Genomic DNA, 27,275 nt, shown 5'->3' with positions numbered 1-27,275 from the left:
TTTCGGGCCATGACTCACCCCCCTTCCTCCGTGCACAGCGGCTACATGTGCTTCGGACAATCAGATGCGATGCACAATGCTGGCACGCCAGGACAGGTCTTTTTGAGCTATACATACGAATCGGGCTGCTCGACGTCGCCCGTCACGGCCACGGTCGCGAACACGTATGATGCAGCCGAGTTGGCTGACGGACCCATCGCAACCGCAAGGAGGCTGGTTTTTATCGGCGGAAGTGCTCTCCCCCTTATTTATCTACCGGAGCGGGCTCCTCTCAGGCGGCACCAACCGAGACCGGACCGGATGGGCAGCCTAGCAGTGGTTCGGACGTCGCCAACTCAGGCAACACCGCCGGCGGTAGTAGTGGAGGTTTGTCAACAGGGGTCAGAATCGGCATTGGAGTCGCCGTTCCGCTTGCCGTTCCCATGATGGCGGTCGGCCTCCTCTTCGTCCTTTGGGTGCGGCGCAAACGGACCCGACAAGATGGACACCCAACATCGGGAGGCGGCACGATGCCCTTGCTCCCAGGGTCAAGCCGGAGCTGGAGGGGAGTCAAAGAACTGACCTTGCGGGGGTGTACGGCGCTGCACACGCCGAGCTAGAAGTCGATAGCTCACAGATCCACGAGATGGCCAACACGGTGATGGCTCACAGGACGCCCGAGTTGCATGGCAGCTGGCACCGCCCACAGGAGCTTGATCCAACATTCGCACCCCGGCCAGAGCTCCATGGTTACGGCCTCGCACCACCACACATGGCAGAAATGCCGGCCGGCGACAGGCGGGAAGCTTAGTTCGCCTTCACACAGAGCAGCGGTAATTGCCGCGTGCGCCCGGGCCGCGCAGTGGGTTTGACGGCTGAGCTGCAGCAAAGATATACAACATTGCCGACCGAACCATCCGTCGTCGACTCGCCGGGAAACCTGCACAACGCGATACTGTGCCCAAATCGAGGAAGCTTACGCAATGGGAAGAGGAGGCTATTGTTCAATATGTCATCGAGCTAGTTGTACGAGGATTTCCGCCTAGGTTGCGTGGTGTGGAGGATATGGCCAACCAACTGCTCCGCGAACGCGACGCGCCTCCTGTCGGCAAACGCTGGGCACACAACTTCGTCAAACGCCAGCCAGAGCTCTGTACGCGTTATACGCGTCGGTACGACTACCAGAGGGCTAAATGCGAGGATCCAAAGGTCATTGGCGAGTGGTTTGCGCTTGTACGGAATACCATAGCCAAGTACGGCATTGTAGAGGATGATATCTACAACTTCGATGAGACCGGGTTCATCATGGGCATCATCCTCGCGGGTATGGTGGTCACGACCTCGGACGGCCTGAGTAAGGCGAAACTGGCTCAGCCTGGCAATCGCGAATGGGCAACGGTGATCCAGGGAGTCAATGCTTTCGGCTGGGCCATCCCGCCGTTCATCATCTTGGCCGCTCAGTATCACCTCGCCAACTGGTACACCGAGTGCAACCTCCCGGCCGACTGGCACATCGCAACCACCGACAATGGCTGGACCAACAATGCAGTAGGCCTCGACTGGATCAAGCACTTCGATCGCCATACGGCGTCCCGGACAAAGGGCATATACCGGTTACTGATCCTCGACGGCCAAGAAAGCCATCACTCGACCGAATTCGAGCTCTACTGCCGGCAGAACAACATCATCACGCTCTGCATGCCTCCGCACTCCTCCCACAAGCTCCAGCCACTCGATGTTGGCTGCTTTGGGCCACTGAAGCAGGCGTACGGTCGCCAGATTGAGGACTTGATGCGCGCGCATATCAACCACGTGAGCAAGCTCGAATTCCTCTGTGCCTTCCGCGAGGCCTTCTTTGCCTCCATAACGGAGAAGAACATACAGGGTGGCTTTTCAGGGGCTGGCCTAGTGCCATATGATCCAGAGAGGGTGCTTTCCAAGCTGGATGTGAGGCTTCGTACGCCAACACCCTTGACCTTGCGAGCCAGCACCCCACAACCTTTGGTGTTCCAGACGCCACACAACCCCCGAGAAGCCAACTCGCAGTCAACGCTCATCAAGACTCGCATTGCCAATCATCAAAATAGCTCCCCGACTTCGATGTTGGCTGCTGTGGACCAGCTTACTAAGGGTACAATGGCTGTAATGCACGAGGTGGCTCTCCTTCGGTCAGAGGTCTCTTCGCTCCGCAATGCCAATGAGGCACTAAGCAAGCGCCGGAGAGCTAAAAAAACACGTGTGCAGCTTGGAGGATCACTTTCCGTACAAGATGCACAGAATTTGCTGAACCAGAAGACTGTGGGCGGGGAGGCATTGCAAGAAACACAGCCGGAAGGGAGTGGTGTAGGTGGGGGTCGCACGAAGGTTCGGTGCTGTGGTGTCTGCGGCAAGCCTGGCCATAACGCACGCACTTGCCAGGAGGCTGGAGAACCGTCTAATTCAGCTGTTTCTGATGTCATTATAGTTGGTTCCTAGTGTTGGTGTGTTGCAATTGAGGATAGTTGTTATAGGGTAGGTAAAAGTGCGGCGCTCGCTTATCCGCGGCGCTCGCTTATCAAACACGTTAACGTTATACTTTGTTGATTAGGCATTATACACAAGAATTTTGGACAGGGACCCAGCCCCTGTACCTCTAGTTACAATCAATGCAAACTCTTATACACTCTCAAACACCTCTCCTCCAACCACTTGGCAAACCTCACACTCGGCACATCAACCCACCTCTCCACCTGCGCGGCCAGCGCGAAAACAGGCACCGTAAACATCACAGACCACACTACACAAATAACCCAGTACCCCATCCCCTTACTCTGCGTCTCCACGCCCGCAAACCACATCAACAACCCCTGCAATTTCAAGCCGAACAAGACAAGACAAAACTCATGCACCAAATACAGCGAAAACGAGATCTTGGCCAGATACTGACACAGATACGTCTCAAACACGGCCCTCAGCCGCGGCAGCTGCGAGACGGACAGCAGCAGCGCGACGCCCGCAATCGACCACCAGAAGCGCGCCGGGTCTTCCATGGCCCCGCCGAAGCCGCCGGCCGCAACGGAGATGAGCGCGCGCAGCGTCTCGAAGCCCGGCATGGGATTTGTTCGGGCGTCTGGGAAGACGAGGGTCGGGAAGCCTAGGATGTAGAAAGATACCAAGAATATGGTGGTCCAGAGGAAGAGGCGGTGTTTCCGGGTGGAGGTCGTGCGGGCGATGATGGGGGAGTCGTCTTCTTCCTGGCCTAGGTTGAAATCGGCCAGGAGCATCCCCGCGGTAAAGCAAAAAATGTTCCAGCTTCCCAGGGCCATGCTGAGGAGGCTGAGGCTCGCGACCGAGGCCATTCTGGGCGTGTTGCGCGACACGGGGGCCAGGGTGAGGAGTAGGAGATAGCAGACCATGGAGCCGTAAAATTCGACTGGTATGGTCCAGATGACGGCGTCGTATTTGGGATGCTGGACCAAGCCGCGGATGGCGCCGCTGAAGTTGTGGATTGGGTTGACCAGGCGGTTGGTCTCGACTAGCCAGTCGCAAAACTGGCCCTGAAAGGTGGGCTCGGGGATGAATTCAAAGTTGAGCGGCGGCGCGAAGCCAAACCGCGTCGCCAGCATCTCGCAGAAGGTGAGGAGGATAGGTGGGAGGTACAGCCGGAACCCGCGGCGGAAGGTGGAGGAGGCCACGGCCGGGTAGACTCCATGCGGTGAACCCGCGCGTATGAGGCGAAGACATCGGTGCGTGAGGACGTAGCCGGAGAGGACGAAGAAAACCGACACGGCGCCCCCGCCCGCGACGAAGATGGTCCGTACCAGGGGTAGCTGAATGGGGTTGGTCTGGTGTGTGTCGGCGCGCCAGGCGGGCACGATCGGGGCCCAGCAGCCCATGGCGTGGAAGATGAAGACGGTCATGGCGGCGACGCCCCGGACGCCGTCCAGCCAAGAGGTCCGTCTTAATCGCAGAGATCCGGAGCTCGGGTAGCAGATTATGTGAAGGACCATGGATGATGCCCAGGCTCGCCAGGGTGTGAAGCGAGAAGCAATAACACTTCGCTTGCTGGCTTGGCGCATTCGGTTAACGGCTTCGAGATCTCCTAACTCGAGCCATTCCTCCTGTCCTATACGGTTTTGGTCGGCGCTCGAGCGAGTTTTCAGAGTCGACATTGTGGGCAGCTTGATTTGAGTGCAAAGTTCCCTTTCACATGTTCCATGAGAACCGCGAGGTCGCGTGCGAGTTGAAGTTCGGAAGTTGCAGCCAGCCTGCCAAGATTCAGGGGAAAAGCGGAGCTTCCAGGGGCTCGGGGGTCGAAGCTTGGTTGCTCATTGGGTTAGCCGACCGAAGGCCGATGGACCTGCCCCTCACTCCCGTCGGGTCTTAATGCTTGGATTGGGTGTTACCGTTGTCCTCTGCTTCTAACTGTTATACGGTATACGTGCAAAGAAGGCCCAAGTGGTGCGGCTCTGTGAGTCCGCGACGGATACCAGAACCGCACGAACATGTCAGGGATCATGCGCTGCAGTTGTGTGGGTGGAGAATGGAGATACTAAACGGGTTCTTCTCTATGATTCTACAACCCGCCAGGGTCGGGCAATCCTCCAGATGCCAGCATCATCGATAATTGCATATCTCTTGAATCTTGAATGGGAATCCAGAGGATCTAGACGAGACGAAGCGGCCGCATAATGAGATGAGGAAATGTGGAGGTCAAAGTTCAAGTATTGAAGTCACTGAGAGTTGGAAGGTTCGCCACCTCCCGGCTGACAGATGTCATTGCTTTCTCACAGGCAGTGCGCTATCCCTAAAGCGGCAGGCGTACCAACACAATCTGGTCATTGAGCTCGATCATTTGAGACGCGTATTCCAGACGCGCTTGCCCGTGCTGTGTTTGCTGTTTGACTGATGGCCATCTTGACGTCAATCCACTTCGTCAGTGCGCTTCTCTTTCTCTTTCGCTTGAAAAGCCCTTTCTTCCCTCTCCTCTGCTCAATTGCTCAATCGTATCCTCAAATTACACGGAATTCAGCAGATCACTTGTTTCAACGCGACAATGCCCCCGAAACGTGCCGCAGCAACCGGCGCAAGCCGAGCCAAGAAATCGCGTCCGTCCACTGAGGCCGGTGGAACAGATGGCAGCGACACGGCTGTCGTCGAGGCCGGAGGGCCCCCGACATCGATCCCTCGAAACAAGCGATGGGCCGCTGTCTCAGGCTCGGCCAACGCCGATGCCGAATACAAAATGAAGACGTCGAACCCGCTCATCGCGTACAAGTTTGTGTGCATGTGTCAGCCTCCGTTCCCGAATGGCGAGGACGACGAGGACGAAGAAGACGAGGAGAATGAGGACGCTGAGACCTCGGACAAGAGCGCCAAACGACCAAAGTGCGACGGCGGCGAAACCTGCCTGTGCGACAAGCCCGCGGCAGAACACCCTGATCATGTCTGGAAGTTCTCGGCCGCCGGCAAAATCAAGTTCTTCACCCTGCAGACTCAGTGCATGCTCAGATACCCGGATATGTTTAACATGTACACGTTCAATGACCACGAGGGATATGGTGTCTTGGAGGTCATTCAAAACCTTATCCTCGACTTCGAGGAAGCCGCCGACAACTACAAGGAGCAGTGGGCCGTCTGCGAGGCTTTGGCCATGTTCCTCGCAACCGATCTGGCCGCACCTGTAACTCGGTACGTCTTTTCCTCCTCCTGTGTGTCCGAACTTGAAGAGCTAATGCGAGCACGCGATCAGAATTGACGATAGCGATACTGTGGATGACACCTACCAGTTGATCGGCCGCTTATTCATGTCCATGCTCGCCCAGCTCGAAGGCAAGAAACTCCTCACCAAAGACTCGGAGATCATCAACCTGGGTCTGGTCATGGCGCTGTTTATGGACTTCGCCCGCGGTGCGCGGGATTACGGCCTACTGGAAGACAGCAATGAGGAGTCGCTGGGGCCGGCAAAGGACAAGAAGAAGTGGGAGCCGCACGCCTTTGACAACCAGATTCTCACCTACGCCCGCAAGTACGACATTAGCCTAGTCGGCCCCCACGACATTAAGAAGACGATCGATGCAGCCGATGGCGACGTGGACCTGCCCGCTGAAAAATCAGTTACCGGCAAGGCGGATCCCTTCGGCTTCACCAAAAGCCTGAAGAAGTACAAGAGTGATCGAGGCGGCATCACGGCGTTCTTGGCCGGCAACAAGTCCAGCAAGACACCCATTGGCGGCGACCACCTCGATATCACAACCTGGTCCAGCGCCAAGCGCAAGAGCAAGGCCTTTGACAAGAAGGACCCGCTGGGCAAGAAGGAGATTGACGCGTTGAAGGAGGGCCTGGTCCTCTCGGTCGCCTAGGTTTGTAGCGACCAATTGTACGATATGAGTTTGGTTTGGGTGTGTACTTTGGAAGTGCTCTGAGAGTTCATTAGGAGGATAATACCAATCATACAAACAAAATTCACGCTGCGGGCGGCTGCCATTTGTCACCCAAACGGGCAAGCCACACCTATAATTGGCAGATTGCGTGATTGAGCATGCCCCGCACGCAACCACTCTTCTCTTTCATGATCCTATAATGAAATCCTCGGTTTCGACTTTTTATTATGTTCAGCTTCTCCAGCAACTCAAGGGCACAATTAAGAAGACCGAGAGAAATCAGCATGGACTCGGCCGAGCTTGTCGTGGTGGCCTCGCCGTTCGCAAACCTCGCACCCCTCTACGAGGTTGACCCGGATGCTGACACGCTGCTCATTGTGCCGCCTTCGGCGCAGCCCTTTGCACCATGGGACAGGCATCAGATCAATGGGGTAAATGGTAACCACGAGGCAACAGCGTCTCGGTCGGGACTGCGCATCAAGGTCTCTTCCAGACACCTCGCCCTTGCATCGCGCATATTCAAGACCAAGCTGCAGTTCGGCGGCTCCAAATCCACACGCCAGGCAGATGGCCGCATCCATCTCCAGCTGGCTGAGGGCTTCGATGGCGAGGCAGTCAGCATCGTCATGAACGCAATCCACAGCCGTGGGTCCAAAGTCCCAAAGTCCGTCAGTGTCGAAACCCTGTCACAGATTGCCCTCTTCGTGGACCGCTTCCAGCTGCTCGACGCCGTCGAGGTGTACGCCGACCGATGGATCTCGAAGCTCGAGTTGAGCATCCCGACCACCTACAACCGCGACCTCATTCTATGGCTGTATATCAGCCACGTCTTCCGCCAGCCAGAGATCTTCAAATCCGTCACCAAGACCGCCGCGGTCCACGCCCCAGGGCCCATCCAAACTCTCAACCTGCCCATCCGTGAGAAGATCATCAGTAAGCCCGGTCCATCCCTAAAGATATTCACACCACGCCCAAGTAAGAACCATACTAAAACCAACAAATGTAGAGCACATCGAATCCCAACGCCACAACCTCCTCACCACCGCCCTCTCCCGCCTCCACCAAACCCTCGACGACCTCATGACCCCTTCTTCTCCCTCCTCCTGCCCCGCTCCGCACAACTGCGACTCGCTCCTCCTAGGCGAATTGATCAAATCCCTGCAAGGCCAACATCGCCTCGTCTGGCCGCGCCCCGCCAAGCCGTTCGCGGGTATCAGCTTCGCCACGACCGTGCTGGAATCCGTGCACGCCGGCATGAGGCTACACCGCCAGCGGCGGGAGCAGGAGGTTTCCGAGCGGGAGAGGGAGTTTACTAGTAGTAATGCTACTAAGCGCGAGGTGGAGCCTTGGTATATGCGCGGTGTACATACTGCGGCGGGTCAGCAGCAGCAGGGTCCAGTGACGCCGGGGAGTCCACTGGGGGTTGGGATTGGGCCCGGGGTAAAGCCACCCAGTTGGGGCGTTGTTGGGGGGAGGTTTCCCGTTACGCCTGCTGCGTCGCCGGAGCCGGTTTATAGGAGTACTTCTGGGGTTGGGCGGGCTGAGGGGCATGAGTGTGGTGTGGAGAGGGTGGTGCAGAGGTTGGAGGGGTTGGGAAGGTTGGCGGATGAGGTGGACGGGTTGGTGCTTGAGGGGAGCTTGGGCTATAGGGTTTATTGACGACGGCTGCTACCTGGGGTCCGGGGGTGGTTGGTTCAGTTTCCGCAGGAATCTCCGAGCAGCGGAGGACCAACATATGTGCTCCCTGCTATGGTTCCGTCGTTTCGTTTCTCCCCATACTCTGTTGTTTGTCGCTGTATCCATTATGAGAGAAAAAGGGGTGGGGATTCTATAAAATTTCGGCTTCGGAGAATACTTACGACAGGATTTTAACCTGGGAGCAGGAGTCTCATAAGGGGGTACTTACCCCATTTTTGCTATCCTGACAATCATGGAGTACCTAGTAATGTATACGGATGGATCATGTTTGAGTTCTAAGGTATTTTTCATCCATTTGTCTTGCTTCCTTTAAGACTGTTCCTGCCTCCATATTCATGCGCTAATACTAACTATCTTTTCTAATTATCCTTCCTTGAAGCGTAACAGGGCAAGCCATGTGCCATGCTGGCGACATGGAACAGCCCATGTCTGAATCGTACCATGCAACGGACAGACTACCGTGTGTTTCTGTTCAGACGGCATGTCTCGAGATGGCCCCTTCAGCTAATTCCCCTCACAGCGCCTGCATTTGAACACTGGCATGGGGGGAGGGTTTTCATTGGCCTCCCACAGTTCAACTCAGCCCTGAAGAGTGCCTATGGGCCATCGAGACCTCCCTCCCATGAAAATGTCCCGATGGCACAAGCCAGATCGCTCAACGCCCGACATCTTCGTGGGCCACAGCACGCGAACACCAGCATGCCTCACGTGCGGTGCCGCTTCCGACCTCGACGAGATCATCCGCCAGCAATCCCACGCGAGCCCCTTGCCAACGCCTCCGCCTGACCAGCCCCAGGGCAAGATGAGCCTTTGGTGACCGCGCTCAGTCCCTTACCGAACCACTGAACCCATCGTGAGTTCCGACCAGCACTCAGCCCAACCGTGTCCCCCCACCCGGATCTCCCAGACTGGAACCTGACCCAAAATCCTCCATCTACCCCTCGACTCTCAGACCAGGCGAGTTCCGCCCTGGCCTGCATCGAGGCAATCCCCGTCCCGAACACAGGACCAGATTACCCTGTACACGTCATCCTCGAGACCTATGCGTTGTCAAACTGCCTGCCTTACGAGACAGTCTCGTATTGCTGGGCCGGCGAAGAGGGGGACGGCACCCCCGACGGCATCCGATCTACGTGGGGAAGTGGGATTTGAAGCTCCACACACGCAACTGCTGGGAGATGTTACGAGTTGTGAGGTTGGCAAGAAGGTAGACTTGCTTGAATTGATGCCATTTGTATCAATCAGGGGTGGTGAGTCCCTTTTTCGTTCCTGAATGTCAAACTCTCCATTGGCAGTCTTCTTCTTGTGTTCGATCGTGAGGACAATTTGCAGCCTAGGCAGCTGACATAACTTACTGAAATAGTGACAATTAGAGGACCGCTCAAGTTGCCCACATGGTCGGATCTACGCTTCTTGCACTCAGGTTGTGGTCTATCTTGGTCTTGATGTTGCGCCCGTGTTGCCCGAGGGGAGATACCTGCGTCGGGCGAAGTTGCGAAAGTTTGGCTCCAAGGATATCGAACAAGCGAGCGGTGTTCGAGGCGTGAAAGAGCTGTTGCAGGGGCGGTATTTCAGCCGCCTGTGGGTGGTCCAAGAGTTGATACTCTCCCCGCAGGTGGTGATCCGGATTGGGGAGGTTGACATTCAAGCAGACGGGACAACGACCGGAAATCAATGGGGATCTGAGCCGGGATCCCTCGCTCCCTGAGTTCAACATACATCCCAAGGCGCTCCGCTAAATTTGGACCTGCTACAGGTGGTACGGCTCACCTTCTCCGCCGTCTGCGCTGACCCTGCGACCGTATTTTCGGAATTGTAGGAATCATCTCCAAAGAATCCTGGAAACTCGCGCCTGAGTATCGATTCCTCTCCAGGACATGTTCATCGGCCACTTTTCACAACTGATCATTGCCAAAGGTATGAAACACCTGCTTACGCTTGCCTCGGGCATTTCTGGACCTCCTTCGATTCCGTACTGAATTTCGGATAGGACTCGTCAGATGCGTGGCAAGCGGTCTTTGAGCATAAGTTGAAACCTCGAGCTTGGCTCCTTTTCCCCTTGGATAACGCCAGTAACTCGGCGATGACCACATATCGAGGATACAGAACTTATCCCAACCAGGATCAACTGGCATTCATCACCCTTCCTCCGAGATACTGTCAAGCTGCCACCCATGCCCCAGAGACAATTTTTGATGTTCATCCCACGACAGGGGCGCTCGGGGCGAAGGTGGTCCGGCTACTGACACTCAGGTGGCTTCCCAAGATCGTGGACGAGCTTGTGGATGGGTTGACGCTTTTCGAAATTCCAGGCTGGAACCACGACGTTCACTTCACCGGCGCACATAGGTTGGACGTACCTGTGGAGCCGCTGGACGACTATTTGTACCTCTTTCCACTTGAAGGTGAAAATCCTGGTGCAGGGGCATGTATCCTTCGAAGTGTTGAGGGGCCTTAGGGGGGTGCGCTCCGACTGGTGACGACCTGTGAAGAGGTGTTCTTTAGCTTTTCGTGTCCCACGGACAGCATCGGGCCAGCAGCTCAATGGGACGCCTACAGACCGGTCAAGGAATCCGTTTTGGGGTAGACGAGGTGTCTGATGATGTGGATTGCCAACACTGGTAATTGGTATGTATTGGGCTCTGAGCGACGTCATCACGAAGGCGCAGGACTGGTGGCAGGGCCGTCTCAGCACAGATGAGCGGCGTCTCTTCCCGCTCATGTTCACCCCAAAGCACAAGGAAATCTCGTCAGTCTACTTGGCGCTCCTCCAAGAGCCCTCCAGGCGAGCTGTTTGATACTTACGAGCAATTTATGAAGGGAAGGTGCGGGGCAGAGATCACAAGAATCGGCTCTATTCCACCATGTCGGACAATATCTTCGAAGAAATCTGCTACCCTGGCAGCAATACGCGCACAGACGTGCATACGACTACCCATGGACAGAATGGATGAGGGGCGAAAGATGCCACGTCATCGCAAACGACTTCGAGCCCTCGAGTACGCATGGAACTGGGTCAGAGACTTCAAGTCAGGCCTTCCTGAAACTCCACCAGAGAGTCTCCATCAGTATAGCGAGCGTTCACTATACGCTTGCTGGTATGCGGGGAAGTCACCTCCTTTACATGGTCCGGGCGGCTGCCCGCTGAATCGGGGAGTCCGTGGAAGAATTGCTGTCTCGCGAGCCAACTGAAGCGGATTCCCGTGTGAGAATACCGACTAGCCCTCACGCAGAGAGGCCATGGATGAGTGTGGATGTGACGGGACAGTTGAGTATGCCACGAAAATCTAAGAGGTAGGAAGCCAAGGGCATCGTGCCTTGATGGGGGTACGTCTGGAGCCTGCTAGCCAGCATGTCCGCATCACGAGAACTTAAAAGTCGGATTGAAGTATTATCATGCGTCTATTGCCCAACTATCTAGCCTCAATGTCTAGTCTATACCGCAAATGCAATCATCTACTCGCTATCTAATGTTAAGACCCTTCAACTTCGCCCATACACCCTAAAATACGAACAACACTCGATGCCCGCCATCCAAACCCCTCAGCTTCGCCCCTGTTTAGCACCAATCTCCCTCTCCCTCTTCACCATGAGCACCCTCACCATCCTAGAAACCACTCTGCGGGTTAGGATTAGCCCCCCTCCAACCACCTTGCACCTGCGCCTGCACCACCGAAGCCCCCTGCACCGCAGCAGCCTTGCTCCTAAACACAGCCAACGTCTTGTCACCATCAAACCTCTGATTCACAACGCCCACCATCCCACTCTGACAATGCCGCCCCGTGTTCTGGGCACAGTAGAACCAAATCGGCTTGTCATCGCGCACCTCAATCTGGAACACCTCGCCCGACTGCACGGCGCTGCCGTCCGCGGGGCGCGGGACGGGGAAGAAGCCCGAAAAGAACGAGGTCGCGTCCTTGGGCACGCAGGGCGAGTCGAACGCGGCCTCGACGACGGAATGGTTAAGGGGCGTGAAGTGGAACTCGACGATGGAGCCGACCTCGGCGACGATGTTCTCCGGGTCGAAGCGCAGGCCACCGCGGCCGGCGACGACGGAGTGGGTTGTGCGCGGCGAGGTGGATGTTTTAGTGGGCTCCCGGTATTGAAGGGCCGGGGCGGCGGTGACGGCCGGGAAGGCGGCGGCGGCTAGAAGGAGGATAGATTGGGCGAGCATTTTGATCGTTGGTGGTGGGACTTGGATGGCGTTCAAGTTTGTTTATCGTGATGCTGTGTTTGCTCTGAAGCAGGACTCGGGATGAGGTCGTGAGTGAGATCCGAGCAGCAAACCTGAACCGGATGTTGAAGTTGGTGATGAGATGTTGGGAATGAATGCATTGTTTCGTGGGTAAGCAACCGCGGTTAAGTACACAAAGAGCCATCGCAGCAACCATCATGGCTCTGCGTATCCAACATAACAACACGATGCCGCAGTCGCGCTCACCAGGAGCTGACACTTCGGCAAGCGCAGCCACAGGGTTTGACCAAACTGCAGGCTCACCAAAAGGGCCAACACCATCGCGGCCGGCGCACCAAGGGCGGTGCAGGCTTCTGTAGGCTTTGACTCGCCGATGAGAGTTGGAGCCGGGCTGATGTAAACGGGAAATCTGGTTTCCGGTCAGCAGCGAGGCTGAGCCCGATAATCCGTAGTGTCGTTGACAAATGGCGGCTATGAGCCGTTTTTAGAAATGAGGCTTCGGCGGCAGGGCGAGCTTTTGGTTGGCCGGTTCTGTCGCCGGAAGCGGTAAATGCCGTTGTGTCGCTTGACAGAAATATCCTTTTGATTTTTGAGCGCGCTAAGGACCACCAGGTTAGCTTATGATACCGCAAAGCCATCGGCAGTGGTGAGACCCGAGTGCTGTCAACACTAGCATTGCATTCACAAATCAATGAGTTCCTCAAAGTTCCTGCGGGAAGCACCGACAAGGGTATGAGCAGGCCCGCAGCTCGGATCGTCCAGATGGGAACTAGCCATTAACATCCTCAGAAAAGACTGGACGGCGTCAGGCAAAGCGGGACAGGCACTCGCGAACGACCAGAAACCGGGAGGCAATACGCCATGTATGTGCTCAAGATAAGGTATGTACGAAAATGTATCCGATGTACGGATTACAAGAACTGAAATGAGCATCCGCTCGATGCTGTGTAAAAAATTGATGTGTGCATGCTACTCCATCTCTTGTTCGACCGCCGCCCTTGTCCACGGCCATCTAAATGCACTGCGAGTACCACTGGTTCTGCGCCTGGCAGGTGGTGCCGGCCACGCAGGTCTTGCATCCAGAAAACCCACTGCCACCACACTGCGCCCACTTTTGAGCGACGCAGCCGGCCGGAGAAGATGTCTGGGCCCCGGAAGTGGAGGTCGAGGTCCTGGCGGAAGTGGTCGACGTGGGCCTGGCGCTGGAGGTGGCGCTCCCACTGCCAGGAGTAAACACCGGGAAGCTAGAATCGTCGTTGCGTCTGCAGCCGGTGCGGGCGACGAGCTCGGACGGGCACTGGACCTGACGGAATGAGAAGGTCGGGTTGTCGGCATTCTTGAACCAGTCGAAGCGCCAGTAGCAGCCGGGCTTGAGGGCCGCGGGGAACGAGTCGCATTGGCTGCGGGACGAGACACCGCCGTACTGCGCACCCGGAAGACCGCCAAACTGGGGCGTGCAGCCATCGAAGAGGCCAACGCCGCCGCCCGGGATGTTGAGATCGAAGTGGTTGGTGCCGAGATCGCCGCCGGTGCTGGTGGACTGAACCACCATCTTCTTGCCGGCAACGGGCCCGGAAGTGAAGGTAAGCCTGGGGAAGGTTAGCCAGAGCGGAAGTCTTCTGGAGTCAAGTTCACGGAACTCACTCGTAGCAAGCGCAGCACCACGACGCCTCAGAGCCGCCCGAAAGCGAGGTAGCGGCAAAACCGTAGGAGAGGTTGTCGTTTATCGCCCATGGAGATTGGTCGGCACAGGAGAAGGCCGAGCCACCGTCGCAGCCAGACTTGACGTTGGGATCGGTGAGGCGCTGGAAGTTGGCGCTGCAAGCGTAGACGGGCTGGTTCACGAGGGCCTTTCCGGGCCAAGCGCACGACGGCTTGCAGCAGTCCCAGTACCTGGGTGGTGTCAGCGAAATATGCGTCGAGTAGCAAGCTGACAGAGCTCATACCTGGTCGACTTGCCATCAGCGGCATAGGCCGCAAAGGGGAGGGCAGCAGCGAGAGCTGTGCGAAGAACGGGAGCCGAGCGCATCCTGTGCGTGTCAAGGAGAAGGGGACTTCAAGGAAGGTAAAGGAGCGTGGTTGACTTTGACTTTGAAGAGGAAAGATGGACGGTTGTAAACTGATGGGCGATGCCTTGAGCGTGGAGTTCCACGGGACCAACTTGACCAGGAGGAAGCTCCTTGTTGAAATATGTACCAATCCCCAAAACTCTCGCCCTGGACCCCCTACCCTACCAGCGAGCCATGTCAACGCTTGTTGACGGAGGCTAAGCCGATAGCCGAGATGGTGTTGCGGGATCAGGACCGCCGCAAACTCAGCTCGACCCACAAAACGCTCCCCGGAAACCGGGTTGTCGACAAACGATCCAACCCGCCACTGCCGCCAGCATGCTCGATGAAACGCACCGCTCCACATTCTCGGAATCTGGACCGGACGTGCCGTTTAATTGAGCCTGAAATAGCGCCTCCGATCAGGAAAAGCGCGCTCGATCACCATCAAGGATGCCATGCGCATCCATGATCTTGGAACACCAGAAGGAATCTCGAAGAAGTGATTTATGAAACGCGGCAGCCAGACAGAGTCCAGGACGCTGCCACGAAGGAATGAGGGACATGAGCAGGTTCCGTGGGATATTGGCATCAAGCGATAGAAGCCGAAACAGAGCTACGATGCTACCATAGGTAATGAGTGTAAGTGGTCTTGTGAAAGATTGTGCTGCCGAACTCCAAATGATCAAAGACTGGACGAGGAAGCTTGCCATGTCAACTCTGAGCAAACTTACGCGCCGCTCTATTGTGTGTCGGGGAATCACGCAGTGTCAATCAATGCGAAAGGTCGGTTCGAGTTGATGCTGAACCTTGGACCGTGTGAGGTCAACATGATGGATTGGGAACTGACGAATGAAAGTTTCGAATATAGAAGAAGATTGCTTTGAGTGAGCAGGGGCTAGTGAGTTTAGGAAGATTGCAGGTGGGGCCTTCTTTTAGTGAGCCACAACGCCACAACCTTCTGGGAGTGGGGTGAATGAGCGGCGCCTTTGTCACGTTAAACTGTGGCTGAGTCACATCCTCACCTCGGTCAGCGACGGACAACAACAACGGGAACCTTAGCTAGACAACGCTAAGACTAATACGGATTAGCGTCCTCTTGCCGCGTTCTTTCAGCCTTTGAGCAGGTCCAGAAATCAACGGCAAGCGTTTCTTGTTGCATTCCCAACACCACCGACGATCACTCGTCCACAGCGGTAATTGTCGAGTCGCGCTTCCACCGTTTCCTCGAAGACACTCACTCGTCGTAATCGAAACTCTCCAGTCACCGCTTGATGAATAGGCGGCCTGCGCAAGGCGAGTTGATGCGCGCGCTCGCCGCTGGTGGCGATTTCTAATCTGTTCGCCCCCAAACACGCCGTTCGCGGTCTCTTGCAGCAGCGCGCATCACTGCCGGCTTAAATTTGCGACTTCCCGCCGGCAATCATAGGCGCTGCCTCCTATTTCTTGAGGGGTTCTCGAGGATTCCTGCGTTGGATTCTCTCTTCAGTGCGCTGTGTCGAGATGGAGGAATATGCGACTAGCCAGTACGGCAATCTTTCTGATCCATACGAAAATGGCGCTGGTTTCGACGACGGTACCGGCCTGGATGATGGCGCGGGCTTGGGAAGCGAGGATAGTATTACGCCCGAGGACTGCTGGGAGGTTATTTCGTCCTATTTCGACATGAAGGGCCTCGTTTCCCAACAGATCGACTCGTTCGACGAGTTCACGTCCACCACCATCCAGTCCCTCGTCGATGAGTACGCCGACTTGACCCTCGACCACCCAAATCCCGGCGATGACAGCGGTAGAGACATTGCGATGCGCAGATACGACATCCATTTCGACAACGTGCTAATTTCTAAGCCGACTCTCACCGAAGCCACGGGCGAAACCACCAGTCTACTACCCTACGAATGCCGCGACCGTAACCTGACCTACTCCGCACCTATGTATTGCAGGGTCGTGAAGCGCGCGCGAGTGGCCATCAACGAGGAAGTTCCTCTGAAGGACATGGACGACGAACAGCGGGAATATCTGGCTCGGACTGGCGAGGCGCCCAAGACGATTCGCTGGGAAGAGGAAGACACCGGACCGCGCGAGGGACCCTCCAAGGGAGTCGAGGAAAAGGGCGATCTGATCTTTCTCGGCAAGCTGCCAGTCATGGTAAAGTCACAGGTCTGTCATTTGCACGGTGAGGACGACGACTCGTTGTTCCTGCTTAATGAGTGCCCGTATGACCAAGGCGGTTACTTCATCATCAACGGCAGCGAAAAGGTTCTTATCGCCCAGGAGCGCTCGGCCGCCAACATTGTGCAGGTGTTCAAGAAGCCAGCAGGAGGCAGTGTCTCATATCAGGCTGAAATTCGGTCCGCGCTGGAGAAAGGCTCGCGCCTCATTTCGTCCCTGCAGATGAAGCTACACACCAAGGGCTCACCGGAGAAAGGGAGGTTAGCAAGCACGGTCAGCGTCACGCTGCCCTATGTCCGAGAGGACATTTCGCTTGGCATCGTTTTCCGTGCCCTCGGTATCGTGTCAGATGAGGACATCCTCAACCACATCTGCTACGACCGGACAGACACCCAGATGCTTGAGGCGCTGCGGCCTTGCATCGAGGAAGCCTTCTGCATCCAGGACCGCGAAATCGCCCTCGATTTCATCGGCAAGCGTGGCAACGGCAACGCCGGTCAAAACCGCATGAACCGTGTCCGGGCTGCCAAGGACTTGCTCCAGAAGGAGATGCTGCCTCACATCTCACAGAGCGAAGGCTGCGAGACGAGAAAGGCCTTCTTCCTAGGCTACATGGTGCACAAGCTGCTCCAATGCGCCCTCGGTCGCCGGGATCCCGACGACCGTGACCATTTCGGCAAGAAGAGACTCGATCTTGCAGGTCCGCTGCTGGCCAAGCTGTTCCGTAACGTCATTCGCCGCATCACCCAGGACTTGATGTCGTACATGAAGCGGTGCATCGATACCAACAAGAACTTCTCCCTGGCCCTGGGTATCAAGCACTCGACCCTCACCAACGCGCTCAAGTACTCGCTGGCGACGGGCAACTGGGGCGATCAGAAGAAGGCCATGAGCTCCACCGCCGGTGTGTCTCAGGTGCTGAATCGCTACACATTCGCCTCGACGCTCTCGCACTTGCGGCGCACCAACACTCCCATTGGGCGCGACGGGAAGCTGGCCAAACCTCGCCAACTCCACAACACGCACTGGGGCCTTGTGTGTCCGGCCGAAACCCCTGAAGGTCAGGCTTGCGGTCTCGTCAAAAATTTGTCCTTGATGTGTTATGTCAGCGTGGGGACGCCCGCGGACCCCATCGTCGAGTTCATGATTGCCCGCGGCATGGAGGTGCTCGAGGAATACGAACCGCTGCGGTACCCCAACGCCACCAAAGTATTCGTGAATGGCACTTGGGTCGGTGTCCATCAAGATCCGAAACACCTGGTCAGTTTGGTCCAAGGATTGCGGCGAAAGAACGTAATCTCGTTTGAGGTCTCGCTTGTCAGGGACATCCGCGACCGCGAGTTCAAGATCTTTTCGGATGCTGGCCGTGTCATGAGGCCGCTGTTCACTGTCGAGCAAGAGCCGAACAGCGAGACCGGCGCCGAGGTGGGCCAGCTGATTCTCAACAAGGATCACATTAGCCGGTTGGAAGCGGACAAGGAGCTGGGCAAGTATCATCCCGATTACTGGGGTTGGCAGGGCCTCTTGAAGTCGGGTGCCATCGAGTACCTGGATGCGGAGGAGGAGGAGACAGTCATGATTTGCATGACGCCCGAGGACCTCGACAAGTTCCGTTACCGCAAGATGGGCTTTATCATCGAAGACAATTCTGGTCAGGGTAACAACAGGATTAAGACAAAGCCGAACCCGACGACTCACATGTACACCCACTGCGAGATCCATCCCAGCATGCTGCTCGGCGTTTGCGCGAGCATCATCCCGTTCCCAGACCACAACCAGTCCCCTAGAAACACATACCAATCGGCCATGGGGAAGCAGGCGATGGGTACCTTCCTCACGAATTATAACCGCCGCATGGACACCATGGCCAATGTCCTCTACTATCCCCAAAAGCCCCTAGCCACGACGCGCGCGATGGAGTTCCTGAAGTTCCGAGAGCTGCCGGCTGGGCAGAATGCCATTGTCGCCATCGCCTGCTATTCAGGATACAATCAGGAAGACTCTGTGATTATGAACCAGAGCAGCATCGACCGCGGTCTCTTCCGCAGTCTCTTCTTCCGGTCGTACACCGACTGCGAGAAGCGGGTCGGTATCAACATTGTCGAAAAGTTCGAGAAGCCCAACAGGAGCGACACGCTACGGCTGAAGCACAGCACGTACGACAAGCTCGACGCGGACGGCATCGTTGCCCCCGGCATCCGCGTTTCCGGCGAGGATATCATCATCGGCAAGACGTGCCCCATCAACCCTGATAATGCCGAGCTCGGTCAGCGATCCGCCCAGCATGTCAAGCGCGATGCGTCCACGCCGCTACGCAGCACAGAGAGCGGCATCGTGGACCAGGTGGTCGTCACGACCAATCAGGACGGCATGCGCTACGTCAAGGTGCGGGTGCGGACGACCAAGGTGCCGCAAATCGGCGACAAGTTTGCTTCGCGCCACGGACAAAAGGGCACGATCGGCGTCACGTACCGCCAGGAGGACATGCCCTTTACCTGCGAGGGCATCACGCCCGACATCATCATCAACCCGCACGCCATTCCGTCCCGCATGACCATCGCCCATTTGATCGAGTGCCTGCTGTCTAAGGTGTCGACGCTCAAGGGCATGGAGGGCGACGCGACGCCCTTCACCGAGGTGACCGTCGATAGTGTGTCGGACCTGCTGCGCGAACACGGCTACCAGAGCCGCGGGTTTGAGGTTTTGTATCACGGCCACACGGGGAAGAAGCTGCGGGCGCAGGTCTTCTTCGGGCCGACCTACTACCAGCGCCTGCGCCACATGGTCGACGACAAGATCCACGCGCGCGCCCGCGGGCCGCTGCAGATCATGACGCGTCAGCCTGTGGAGGGCCGGGCTAGGGACGGTGGCTTGCGGTTTGGCGAAATGGAGCGCGATTGCATGATTGCGCACGGCGCTGCTAGTTTCTTGAAGGAGAGGCTTTTTGAGGTGTCGGATGCGTTCCGGGTGCACATTTGCGAGATTTGCGGGTTGATGACACCTATTGCGTAGGTTCTCCCCCTTTCCCTTCTCGACCCATTAGTTTCGATGTGATGTGAGTTGCTGACTGAGTGGATATAGGAACCTCACCAAACAGTCGTTTGAGTGCCGGCCGTGCAAGAACAAGACCAAGATTGCGCAGGTCCATCTGCCGTATGCGGCCAAATTGCTCTTCCAGGAGCTCATGGCCATGAACATCGCCTCGCGCATGTTTACCAGCCGGTCCGGCATCTCGGTGCGCTGAGGTGGCGGGCTTGGATGATTTGGTTTGAGTGGATGTGGTGGTGGTCGGGGTTGGTTCGTGGTTCTGAATCCCGGCGAAACAGAGAGTGGAGGAGAAAAATGCATGCATCCAGGGTCGTTTGGCGTCATTACTTTTTCCACTTTTTACGTTATTTAACGTCGCCCTTGCTTTGGGCTTGGCCGTGGCTTTCGGCCCGGCTTTTGGTTTAAGAGTTGCATCAAGAAGGGGCCGTTCTCTGGGAGCCTTGATAGCTGCCAGAGGAAATGGAGAAACTGGAAGTGCGGCGGATGCACCATTGGTTTCGTTAATCCAGACGGCTGGCTGCCAGGATGTGTAATACTATAAAAGATAGAGCCGAGTCAGGCGAATGCAATGGCTTGGGGTTATTCTATTCCCAGTGGTACAGTATTACCCTACACGAACACTATCATACAAGCCTTCGAAGACGGGTATCAAGACAACACACCACCCTCGTTCCGTTCGGTCCTCCTTTCGCGTTCACAACTGGGTATCTTCCTCTCGCGTCCGGGACACCTCCCTCTCCTTCGCCCGTGTTGCTGCTCCATCGTCCTCTTTGGCTGTCCACTCCCTCCCTCGATCGGCCATGAAACAATACGCGTAAAAACCCATGAGTAGTTGACTAACAACTCTTTCAAATTCCTGCTCTTCGTTTCTCCGAGCCACCCCTTCTAGCCCACCCAACATCAGCAGCGCCAACATGATCACCGCACTGATACTGGAATCCCACAGATTTCGGGTATTTTAGGTCGGAGGAGCTGTCTGCGTGACTCTCCCCAAGCCGCTGCTGCTGCTGCTGCTGCTCCCGTCTCGCACCGTCTGCTCCCTCTTGTACTCGGCCTCGAGCGCCCGCTGCTGGTCGAAGTCGGCTTGGCGCTCCCGCTTGAGGCGCTGCTGTTCCATGTCGCGGATCACGCCCTGGTGCATTGCCTGCATCCAAGGGTTTCCCTCGCTTGTTAGTTTGGTGGTTGTAGCAGATGGCGATGGTGTAGAAGGAAGGTTGTCGCACGTGCGGGAAGATGTGGTTGTGGCTGGAAAATATACCACGGTTTCCATGGGGAAGGAAGGGGGCGACGGTTGGGAAGTTGAAGTGGACACTGGAGAGAGATGGGAAACCGAAGGACGGGAAGGTGGAGGGAATCGAACCTCTTGTTCCGCCTTTTGCTGATAATGCACAAATACCACTGTGCCGAGGGCAAAGAGGGAGGTGCCGAGCAGTGTCAGCTTGGAGGCGCGGGACATGGTGAAAGACCGACGTAGTTATCGCGAGGCGCATTGTCTCTTGCTTGATTGCTTGATGCTCTGGGGAAAATGGTCGAGCAGAAGTTTTGCCGGGTTACACCGCCCGAGATCAACACCCGGCAGGCAAGGAGCAAACCTCAGTGGGGCAGTGCCGTCAGCGGACAAGGGGAGCTCTGCCGCTTGTTGGCGGCAGCCGGATCATGCCCCACTTTTTCCGCGAATCCGCCTCGCGACTAGACCTGCATCACATCACCAACCAACAAGACGACGACTCTCCTGCGCAGCGGGAGAACCGACCTTACTACGGCTTACTACGTCTTCTTGAATCGTCTCAACAGTTAGTGCCGCCTGGCAATTGCAAACCTCGACTCGCAAGATGGTATACCTCGCCGACTTCGGTTGAAGCATCGCTCTGATGCGCCTTGTGCTCTAATGGCGACCAATGCTGACGGAGATGGCAGTCGGCGCAAAATTCCGCGGGTATTCAGACCCTGCTCGATGTACGGCCCCAGCTCATCCAGCCAGAGCGCGGCGCTGAATGACGGGAGAATTCAAGAGGCCGATGGCTGATAAGGGTTGACGCAGGCTGAGAGGGAGGCATCGAAGATTGTTCAGAAGGGTATGTTCAACTTTTCAGGGCCATCTTGATCTTGACACTGACAGATGTGTTACAGCTCGCGAGTGTGTGTCGGCTCCCCCTGGTGCGCTCCCAGCAGACGACTGACTTCAACAGACCGAACCAAGAGGGTGAGGGAAGCGCGAGATGAGGCCAAGAAGGAGATTGAGGCATACCGCGCAAAGAAAGAGGCCGAATACAAGGAATTCGAAGCACAGGTACTTATTCTGCAGGTTGGCCGAGTGGAAGAATCAAGCTGACGTCGACAGCACACACAAGGGAACAAGCAAGCCGAGGAGGAGGCCGACAGGGAAGCTGACGCCAAGATCAAGGAGATTCAGGAGGCAGGAAAGAAGCATCAAGACAAGGTCATCAACGATCTGCTTTCGGCCGTTTTTGACGTCCATCCTACGCCTGTTTCATGAGGATGTTAACGGGTGGGGAATGATGGATGTGCGACAAGTTGGACGGTCATGGCACCTACTGAACCAATCGCAGGCGGTGATACGGCCAGAGCGGTAGAAGAGTGCAGGTTCGGAATGGCTCAGAAAACAACATCGATGCGACTTCACAATCTCGTGCCTGCTCACGGTGTTCGACGTCTAACTTCTTACCTGCAGCAAGCAGCCTGAAAAGAGCCCCGGCGGGCTTCCTGGGATCGTGGTATCGTCTAGCTGTTGTACATCCTTTACCAATACACTCGGTGCCTCTGTCACTGCAGGAAGCGAACCAGCGTCGTCAACATCTCCTTGGTGTCCTTAGCCTCCTCCGACTCGGCATCAATTCCGTCGATCTGCTCCTGGATCGTGTCCCTAATGACGGTAAAGGTTTCGTCCCTGTCGGCCAACAGTGCCTGAATCTTCTTCCTGGCCCCGTCATCTTCGGCGATAAGCCACGCCAAGATCACGTCGATGGTCTGCAGACAGAACAGTCCTGCGTCAAGCCGCTGCGAGAACCATTCATCGGCCATCTCTTCCCTCTCGTCGTCGCCCATGCCCAGTTGCTCCTGCTTGATCCGCTCATCTGCCGCACCGATGCGCGCCGCATACTCTCGTCTAAGCTTGACCAGCTTCTCCGTTTTCTCGTAGTCCTTTTCAACAAACTTGGCCAGCGTGCGAATTCGCTCTGGCGTGTCGGCTGGCAGCAACCGTAGCATTGAGCCAAAGATGCCCAAAAGATGCTCCATCATTTGGTGATCGTGCTTCTTCATGAACATGGTAAATATCGTCTTGAGCCCGCCGTCCTCCACGACCTTTTGACAAACTCCTGCCGCGGCCGGGCCGCCCGCTGCGTGATCAAGCAGCCTAAGAGCCGCAGGTTTGCCGAGCTTCCCCCCTTCCTTGAGCATAATCAAGCACAGCTCGACGCCCTCGGCCTCGACAAACTTGGCTTTGCCCTCGGGCTCATCCGCGATACTCGTCAGCGCCTCAAACAAGTTCTCCATGTACTCCTCCTCATCCCCGCCTTTCTCCGGATCCCGTCTGCGATACGCCGACACAAGCTGCAGCATCGTGTCCACGGCATCCAACCCAGCCAGTACCCTCCTATTTTTCTCCGAGCCCGACACCAAGATTGCCAAAATCTCAGCCGCATACTGCTTGTTCTGCCCCACCGGCCTCTCCCCCCTCCCCGCCCGCTCCATCAACCACCTCACCAACGCCTCATCCGCCCCGACCGTCTCGGCCGTCTCGCGCTTCGAACACAGGTTCTCCACCACACCGAGCGCGCGATACACCCCTTCCCGATCCACCTCCTCCGTCTCATCCAGCCTCCCCAGATGACTAAGCAACAACCCCAACAAATCCGCCTCGAGCGCAGTGTCCACGAGCGCGCTCCACTGCTCCTCGCTCGCCGCGACGTCCTCGTCCGTCAGCTCCCCGAGAATTTCGACGGCGTCGAGCGCGATATCCGGGTTCTCGTGCGCCAGCAGCGAGACCAGACTCCCCGCGCAGCCGAGGCGGGCGAAGTCGGGGTACAGGGCCGGGTGCTCGGAGAGGATGGACAGCGCCTTGATGGCGGCGTCGAGGTCGGCCTCGGAGTCCATGAATTTCTGGGGATCCGACTCGTAGCGCGCGCGGAGCTCGGCGTTGCGCGTAATCTTTTTCTCAAAAGAGAGGGCGGTCTTTTTCAGCCAGGATAGGTCGATCGTTTCGTCGCCGGCCGCGTCGTTCGTGATTGTGGCGGTCGAGTTGTTGGCGGCGTCGGCGCTGTCGACAAAGTCGAGGATCTCGCGCTCGGTGCGCGTGATGCCGCCGCCGAAGAAGCGGCCTTCGGTGTCTTCGTCGCCTGCTTCATCTTCGTCGTCGGGTGGGGGGGCCGAGGGCCCGTAGTCGCCTTCGTCGTCGGAGGCCGGGGGTGGGAGAGGGTCTGCCTCGGTGTCGTCTTGAAAGTGGGCGTGGCGGGCGGTGGAGGAGGAGAGTTTGGCGGATTTGTAGATTTCGGCTGCAGGGTCGTGTTAGCATGAGGATGTCGGAACAAGGGATGCTGCTTTACTTGGATCGCGGACGGGGTCCAGCTTGCGTTTGCTGGAGATGCCGGATTTCTTATCATTGTTAGATTTTTCAACTGCAGATTGACGTTGCATGAATTCACATACTTGGAATATCTCGTCTATGCTCGTCATGGTGGGCGGCTGACGTGTGGATGGTTGTTGTTTTTGGAGATGCAGAGAAAGTTATTTTGTTTCGTTTGGAGCCGACAGCTGCATAATGTAAATTACGTTACACCCACCGCAGTCCAAGAATGCGGGGCCGGCTTGGCGCGGAACCAACCCTTGTACTCCGTGATTATCCACGACAACGAAAGCAAACTTGAAGAAAAAGAAACATTTAGATGAGGATTCATGACGGAAAGGCCTCACTGACACGATGCCACTCATGTATACAATATTGCTCTGTACCACAAATCAGCGAACCCGTATGGTGCTGATGTATTCCTCAACACTATGGGCATAGAGGCTACCAGAGGATTCATTAAACAACGCCGCCGACCCCTTCCCCCGAGATTACCTGATGATATGTACCTGCCCCACTTCGTTGCTTCCGCGTATCTGGGAGGCTGCATCTGGGGGTTCAGGGCGCTCCCAACATTGAAGTCTGGCTTCGCCGAGGGTTCGTCACCGCAGCTGGCATCTCCATCTTGGGTGTGACGGGCTGATGCCGCAGCGTAATTGTGCAATGGATAGAGGTGAAAGGAGCAACGCCAGCCTGGTTGGGGTTGTGACCGATAACTCGAAACTTTAGCAGGGTGCTCGAACTGGGAGATAAGGCGAGTCTGCACCAGCCGGGCCGGGGCCGAGGCACTGGTCCAGACAGCGACAAAACGAGCCAGGCCGACTCGGCCGACGCAACAAAGGGGTTCGTGCCCATCTGCGTCGGAAGGGCCCGTCCAAGGGTTGCAGCTTTTGCACCCACATCGCCAGGCCTCCTCTGGGCGGTTACAGCGCGGGCGACAGGCTGAACATCCAGGTCCTCGCTCAAGGCCTTCCTGAGCCCGTCGATCTCGACGTCAACGCCGAGTCGCGGACGCTGTGCTGGACGAACCGTGGGAAGCTGCCCCTTGGGTAAGAGGTTGGATGAAATTCAGCTGGGCAGCTGGGCGGCGGCGGAGGTTTCATACAGGAAAACGATACTCGTCAGGGGTCTGCATGAGCATGAGGCTATTGGGGTCAAGCTCGATGTCAAAGACAAGCATGTGCATTTGACGGATCTGGGCAGCTCGGTGCATCGCTGGGGTGCGGACGGCGGAAACCGCACGATAGTGTTTGAGAACTCGAGCATGGCGCTGATGGACTTTGAGCTTTGTGAGAACTGGTGGGGGTGTACCATCTAAAGATCTAAAGGATCAGACTCTCTATGGTTTTACATGGTGGAAGGAGTTCTTGCAGCATGTACCACGAGCGAGGCCTTCGGGAGGTGATCATGAGACGGGTCAGATCCGATGCTGCCGGATGTCTCACGCTAGGTTAAGCGCGTAGACTTCAAAAACGCTATCATCATACGAACAAGTCATGACCCGTTTCCCTGCTGCTCCTCATCACGCTGCTCCTGCCTATCCCTCTCGTAGTTTTTGAAGACGGCGAGCAGGCCAAGGTCATAGCAGGCCTTGAGGGAGCCAGCACACACGAAGCTGACCCAAAAGAGATCCCTGCCAGCGAGCACGCCCGTGATGAGCGGACCGAGGCTTTGCGCGGTGGTCTTGACGACGTTGATGGCGCCCATGACGGCGGTCCGCTCGCTTGGGAGGAGTACGGCCGCGAGGAAGGCGGAGCGCGGGGCGACGTCCATGGACTGCGTGCAGGCCCGAAGGATGAGGAAGAACAGCGACAATGGCAGGGATGAGGGAACAGGGATAACGGCGAGGAAGATGGATGAGGGAAGGTGGGTGAAGACCATAGTCTGGGGGGAGGTCAGCATCGTGTTGGACCTACGTTTAAGGGGCGGAGTTGCGCCATACCTTGACGTTTCCAAGACGCTTGGCTATGGCCGAGGCAACAATGACCGAGGTAGCAGAGATGATGCTAGTGGTGAAGAAGACGGAGCCCAATCGTCCCTCGTCCAGGTCGAAACGGGAGCGAAAGTAGTATGTAAGCCACGATCTACTCTAGGTCAATGCCCAGTATATTTAATGTGGTGGGATGCTGGACGTACAAGGGGGCCAGACCCGACGCAAACGAGTCGACGGCAAAGAGAAGGCAGAGGGCCACCGTGATCTCCTTGCTCTCTGGGCTGAGCTGCGGCAAGAGCGCTGCCCACCAGCGCCTGTTCCTGAATCCGGGCTGGGGCTCGGGATTCGTATTAAGCAGCGGCGTCGTATCCGTCGGCGCGGCTCCCGAATCACTTGAATCGGAAAGCTCTTCATCCGCTTCGACGTTGGACGACAGAGCCAAGACAAGCACCAGCTTGGTCAACCCCAGGGCCGCATACGCCAGGAAGACGGCGCGGTAGGCATCGAGAAGCGACCAACCCAGCGCGCTCCTCGCGCCCTCAACGGCCCAGCCGCAGGTCATCATGCCGAGCGCCGCGCCCGCGGTCCCGGCCAGACTGTACCAGGCATACACATCGGAACGGTCGGCCGTGGGCGTCAGACGAGCGACGATGCTCTCCTCAACGGCGCGAAACGGGCCAATCTCGTTTCCACTGGGGCTGATGACGCCGACGACGGCAGCAGCCAACAGGACCCAGAAAGACGGCGGAGCAGCGGCAAAAACGACACCCGACAGCGCCATGAGGGTGGCCCCGAGAGCTAGCACCGCGCGGCGGCCGAGAAGGCGGTCGGCGCTGAGGGAGAGCAGCAGCGAGATGAGCACATCGCCGACCAAGGTGAGCGTCATGAACAGCCCCGCGCGGGCGCGCGAGTGGCCGAGGGCGCGCAGGAACGAGACGAGAACGAGAGTCGAGGCGCCATAGGCGGCCAGGCGCACGAATCGTTGCAGAATGAGGAGCTTGACATCGGCCTTTGAACGGGCGAGGGCTGTCAGGCCCAGCTCGGAGAGGATGCGCTGGCCGAGGGCTGGTGATGAGGAGCCTTGTGGTGGTGGCGTCATGGTCTCAGTGTCTTGAACTTCCAGTTCTTGGCGTCGATTGTTACATAGTTCACCCTTTCAGCGCTAACAGTTCCTTTGTTGTAAGACGGGCTCAGGCCTCAGGGCTCTAAGACGTGCTGTGGGTGCATGAACTTATGAAGTTCTGTCAAGTGTCAA

General features: G+C 56.9%; 12 protein-coding genes across 12 annotated transcripts; 6 read left to right on the top strand and 6 right to left on the bottom strand.

The window, feature by feature from the left end:
* Window positions 1–2,621: 2,621 nt before the first annotated feature.
* N657DRAFT_658956 (uncharacterized protein) lies at window positions 2,622–4,130 on the bottom strand (the record flags this gene model as incomplete). The annotated part of the gene is made up of 3 exons (XM_062794941.1): window positions 2,622–3,982; window positions 4,016–4,060; window positions 4,091–4,130. The coding sequence occupies 3 exons, from the start codon at window positions 4,128–4,130 to the stop codon at window positions 2,622–2,624; spliced, it is 1,446 nt and encodes a 481-aa protein (XP_062643336.1).
* Window positions 4,131–5,014: 884 nt separating this feature from the next.
* N657DRAFT_581472 (uncharacterized protein) lies at window positions 5,015–6,320 on the top strand (the record flags this gene model as incomplete). The annotated part of the gene is made up of 2 exons (XM_062789534.1): window positions 5,015–5,649; window positions 5,711–6,320. 2 exons carry the CDS (start codon window positions 5,015–5,017, stop codon window positions 6,318–6,320), a joined length of 1,245 nt encoding a protein of 414 aa, XP_062643335.1.
* Window positions 6,321–6,625: 305 nt separating this feature from the next.
* Window positions 6,626–8,000, top strand: N657DRAFT_684358 (uncharacterized protein; the record flags this gene model as incomplete). The annotated part of the gene is made up of 2 exons (XM_062796670.1): window positions 6,626–7,274; window positions 7,348–8,000. The coding sequence occupies 2 exons, from the start codon at window positions 6,626–6,628 to the stop codon at window positions 7,998–8,000; spliced, it is 1,302 nt and encodes a 433-aa protein (XP_062643334.1).
* Window positions 8,001–8,667: 667 nt separating this feature from the next.
* N657DRAFT_637215 (uncharacterized protein) lies at window positions 8,668–9,747 on the top strand (the record flags this gene model as incomplete). Its single annotated transcript, XM_062791493.1, has 3 exons — window positions 8,668–8,852; window positions 8,915–9,180; window positions 9,413–9,747. The coding sequence occupies 3 exons, from the start codon at window positions 8,668–8,670 to the stop codon at window positions 9,745–9,747; spliced, it is 786 nt and encodes a 261-aa protein (XP_062643333.1).
* Window positions 9,748–11,434: 1,687 nt separating this feature from the next.
* N657DRAFT_650054 (uncharacterized protein) lies at window positions 11,435–12,662 on the bottom strand. Its single transcript, XM_062793854.1, has one exon. The coding sequence runs from the start codon at window positions 12,211–12,213 to the stop codon at window positions 11,647–11,649; it is 567 nt and encodes a 188-aa protein (XP_062643332.1). The 5' UTR covers window positions 12,214–12,662; the 3' UTR covers window positions 11,435–11,646.
* Window positions 12,663–13,246: 584 nt separating this feature from the next.
* On the bottom strand, window positions 13,247–14,263 carry N657DRAFT_637213 (carbohydrate-binding module family 1 protein; the record flags this gene model as incomplete). Its single annotated transcript, XM_062791492.1, has 3 exons — window positions 13,247–13,823; window positions 13,879–14,127; window positions 14,181–14,263. The coding sequence occupies 3 exons, from the start codon at window positions 14,261–14,263 to the stop codon at window positions 13,247–13,249; spliced, it is 909 nt and encodes a 302-aa protein (XP_062643331.1).
* Window positions 14,264–15,785: 1,522 nt separating this feature from the next.
* On the top strand, window positions 15,786–19,698 carry N657DRAFT_581449 (DNA-directed RNA polymerase II subunit RPB2; the record flags this gene model as incomplete). The annotated part of the gene is made up of 2 exons (XM_062789529.1): window positions 15,786–19,462; window positions 19,536–19,698. The coding sequence occupies 2 exons, from the start codon at window positions 15,786–15,788 to the stop codon at window positions 19,696–19,698; spliced, it is 3,840 nt and encodes a 1,279-aa protein (XP_062643330.1).
* A 362-nt stretch (window positions 19,699–20,060) lies between these two features.
* On the bottom strand, window positions 20,061–20,986 carry N657DRAFT_650050 (uncharacterized protein). The gene is made up of 2 exons (XM_062793853.1): window positions 20,863–20,986; window positions 20,061–20,646 (listed from the first exon to the last, which is right to left on the bottom strand). The coding sequence occupies exons 1-2, from the start codon at window positions 20,956–20,958 to the stop codon at window positions 20,461–20,463; spliced, it is 282 nt and encodes a 93-aa protein (XP_062643329.1). The 5' UTR covers window positions 20,959–20,986; the 3' UTR covers window positions 20,061–20,460.
* A 257-nt stretch (window positions 20,987–21,243) lies between these two features.
* N657DRAFT_604345 (V-type ATPase) lies at window positions 21,244–22,485 on the top strand. The gene is made up of 6 exons (XM_062790167.1): window positions 21,244–21,337; window positions 21,420–21,458; window positions 21,544–21,577; window positions 21,633–21,641; window positions 21,692–21,792; window positions 21,844–22,485. Exons 1-6 carry the CDS (start codon window positions 21,335–21,337, stop codon window positions 21,997–21,999), a joined length of 342 nt encoding a protein of 113 aa, XP_062643328.1. The 5' UTR covers window positions 21,244–21,334; the 3' UTR covers window positions 22,000–22,485.
* On the bottom strand, window positions 22,192–24,234 carry N657DRAFT_254987 (DUF1716-domain-containing protein). The gene is made up of 3 exons (XM_062786457.1): window positions 24,171–24,234; window positions 24,068–24,116; window positions 22,192–24,016 (listed from the first exon to the last, which is right to left on the bottom strand). The coding sequence occupies exons 1-3, from the start codon at window positions 24,195–24,197 to the stop codon at window positions 22,287–22,289; spliced, it is 1,806 nt and encodes a 601-aa protein (XP_062643327.1). The 5' UTR covers window positions 24,198–24,234; the 3' UTR covers window positions 22,192–22,286.
* A 207-nt stretch (window positions 24,235–24,441) lies between these two features.
* N657DRAFT_693641 (uncharacterized protein) lies at window positions 24,442–25,564 on the top strand (the record flags this gene model as incomplete). Its single annotated transcript, XM_062797231.1, has 4 exons — window positions 24,442–24,452; window positions 24,820–24,930; window positions 24,996–25,136; window positions 25,213–25,564. 4 exons carry the CDS (start codon window positions 24,442–24,444, stop codon window positions 25,403–25,405), a joined length of 456 nt encoding a protein of 151 aa, XP_062643326.1. The 3' UTR covers window positions 25,406–25,564.
* N657DRAFT_650048 (MFS general substrate transporter) lies at window positions 25,446–27,235 on the bottom strand. The gene is made up of 3 exons (XM_062793852.1): window positions 26,224–27,235; window positions 26,030–26,171; window positions 25,446–25,971 (listed from the first exon to the last, which is right to left on the bottom strand). The coding sequence occupies exons 1-3, from the start codon at window positions 27,117–27,119 to the stop codon at window positions 25,582–25,584; spliced, it is 1,428 nt and encodes a 475-aa protein (XP_062643325.1). The 5' UTR covers window positions 27,120–27,235; the 3' UTR covers window positions 25,446–25,581.
* Between the last annotated feature and the right edge of the window lie 40 nt (window positions 27,236–27,275).

This window comes from Parathielavia appendiculata, assembly GCF_033297405.1.
Source record: "Parathielavia appendiculata strain CBS 731.68 unplaced genomic scaffold N657scaffold_25, whole genome shotgun sequence".
In the NCBI taxonomy this organism is placed as follows: Eukaryota; Fungi; Ascomycota; class Sordariomycetes; order Sordariales; family Chaetomiaceae; genus Parathielavia; species Parathielavia appendiculata.
The sequence above is the reverse complement of the archived record's forward strand: the minus strand, read 5'-3'. Positions and strand labels throughout refer to the sequence as shown.

What these genes read in the sequence shown, in the direction of transcription:
- N657DRAFT_650054 (XM_062793854.1), bottom strand. Translation starts at nt 12,213, where the DNA reads ATGCTCGCCCAATCTATCCTCCTTCTAGCCGCCGCCGCCTTCCCGGCC.
- N657DRAFT_650050 (XM_062793853.1), bottom strand. Translation starts at nt 20,958, where the DNA reads ATGTCCCGCGCCTCCAAGCTGACACTGCTCGGCACCTCCCTCTTTGCC. An exon ending in AGCAAAAGGCGGAACAAGAG is followed by an intron (nt 20,647 to 20,862) that starts GTTCGATTCCCT and finishes CCTTGGATGCAG; the next exon opens with GCAATGCACCAGGGCGTGAT.
- N657DRAFT_604345 (XM_062790167.1), top strand. An exon ending in GTATTCAGACCCTGCTCGAT is followed by an intron (nt 21,459 to 21,543) that starts GTACGGCCCCAG and finishes GGGTTGACGCAG; the next exon opens with GCTGAGAGGGAGGCATCGAA. An exon ending in ACAAGGAATTCGAAGCACAG is followed by an intron (nt 21,793 to 21,843) that starts GTACTTATTCTG and finishes TGACGTCGACAG; the next exon opens with CACACACAAGGGAACAAGCA.
- N657DRAFT_254987 (XM_062786457.1), bottom strand. Translation starts at nt 24,197, where the DNA reads ATGACGAGCATAGACGAGATATTCCAA. An exon ending in GCATAGACGAGATATTCCAA is followed by an intron (nt 24,117 to 24,170) that starts GTATGTGAATTC and finishes AACAATGATAAG; the next exon opens with AAATCCGGCATCTCCAGCAA. An exon ending in GGACCCCGTCCGCGATCCAA is followed by an intron (nt 24,017 to 24,067) that starts GTAAAGCAGCAT and finishes ACGACCCTGCAG; the next exon opens with CCGAAATCTACAAATCCGCC.
- N657DRAFT_650048 (XM_062793852.1), bottom strand. Translation starts at nt 27,119, where the DNA reads ATGACGCCACCACCACAAGGCTCCTCATCACCAGCCCTCGGCCAGCGC. An exon ending in GCGTCGGGTCTGGCCCCCTT is followed by an intron (nt 26,172 to 26,223) that starts GTACGTCCAGCA and finishes GACCTAGAGTAG; the next exon opens with ATCGTGGCTTACATACTACT. An exon ending in AGCGTCTTGGAAACGTCAAG is followed by an intron (nt 25,972 to 26,029) that starts GTATGGCGCAAC and finishes ACCTCCCCCCAG; the next exon opens with ACTATGGTCTTCACCCACCT.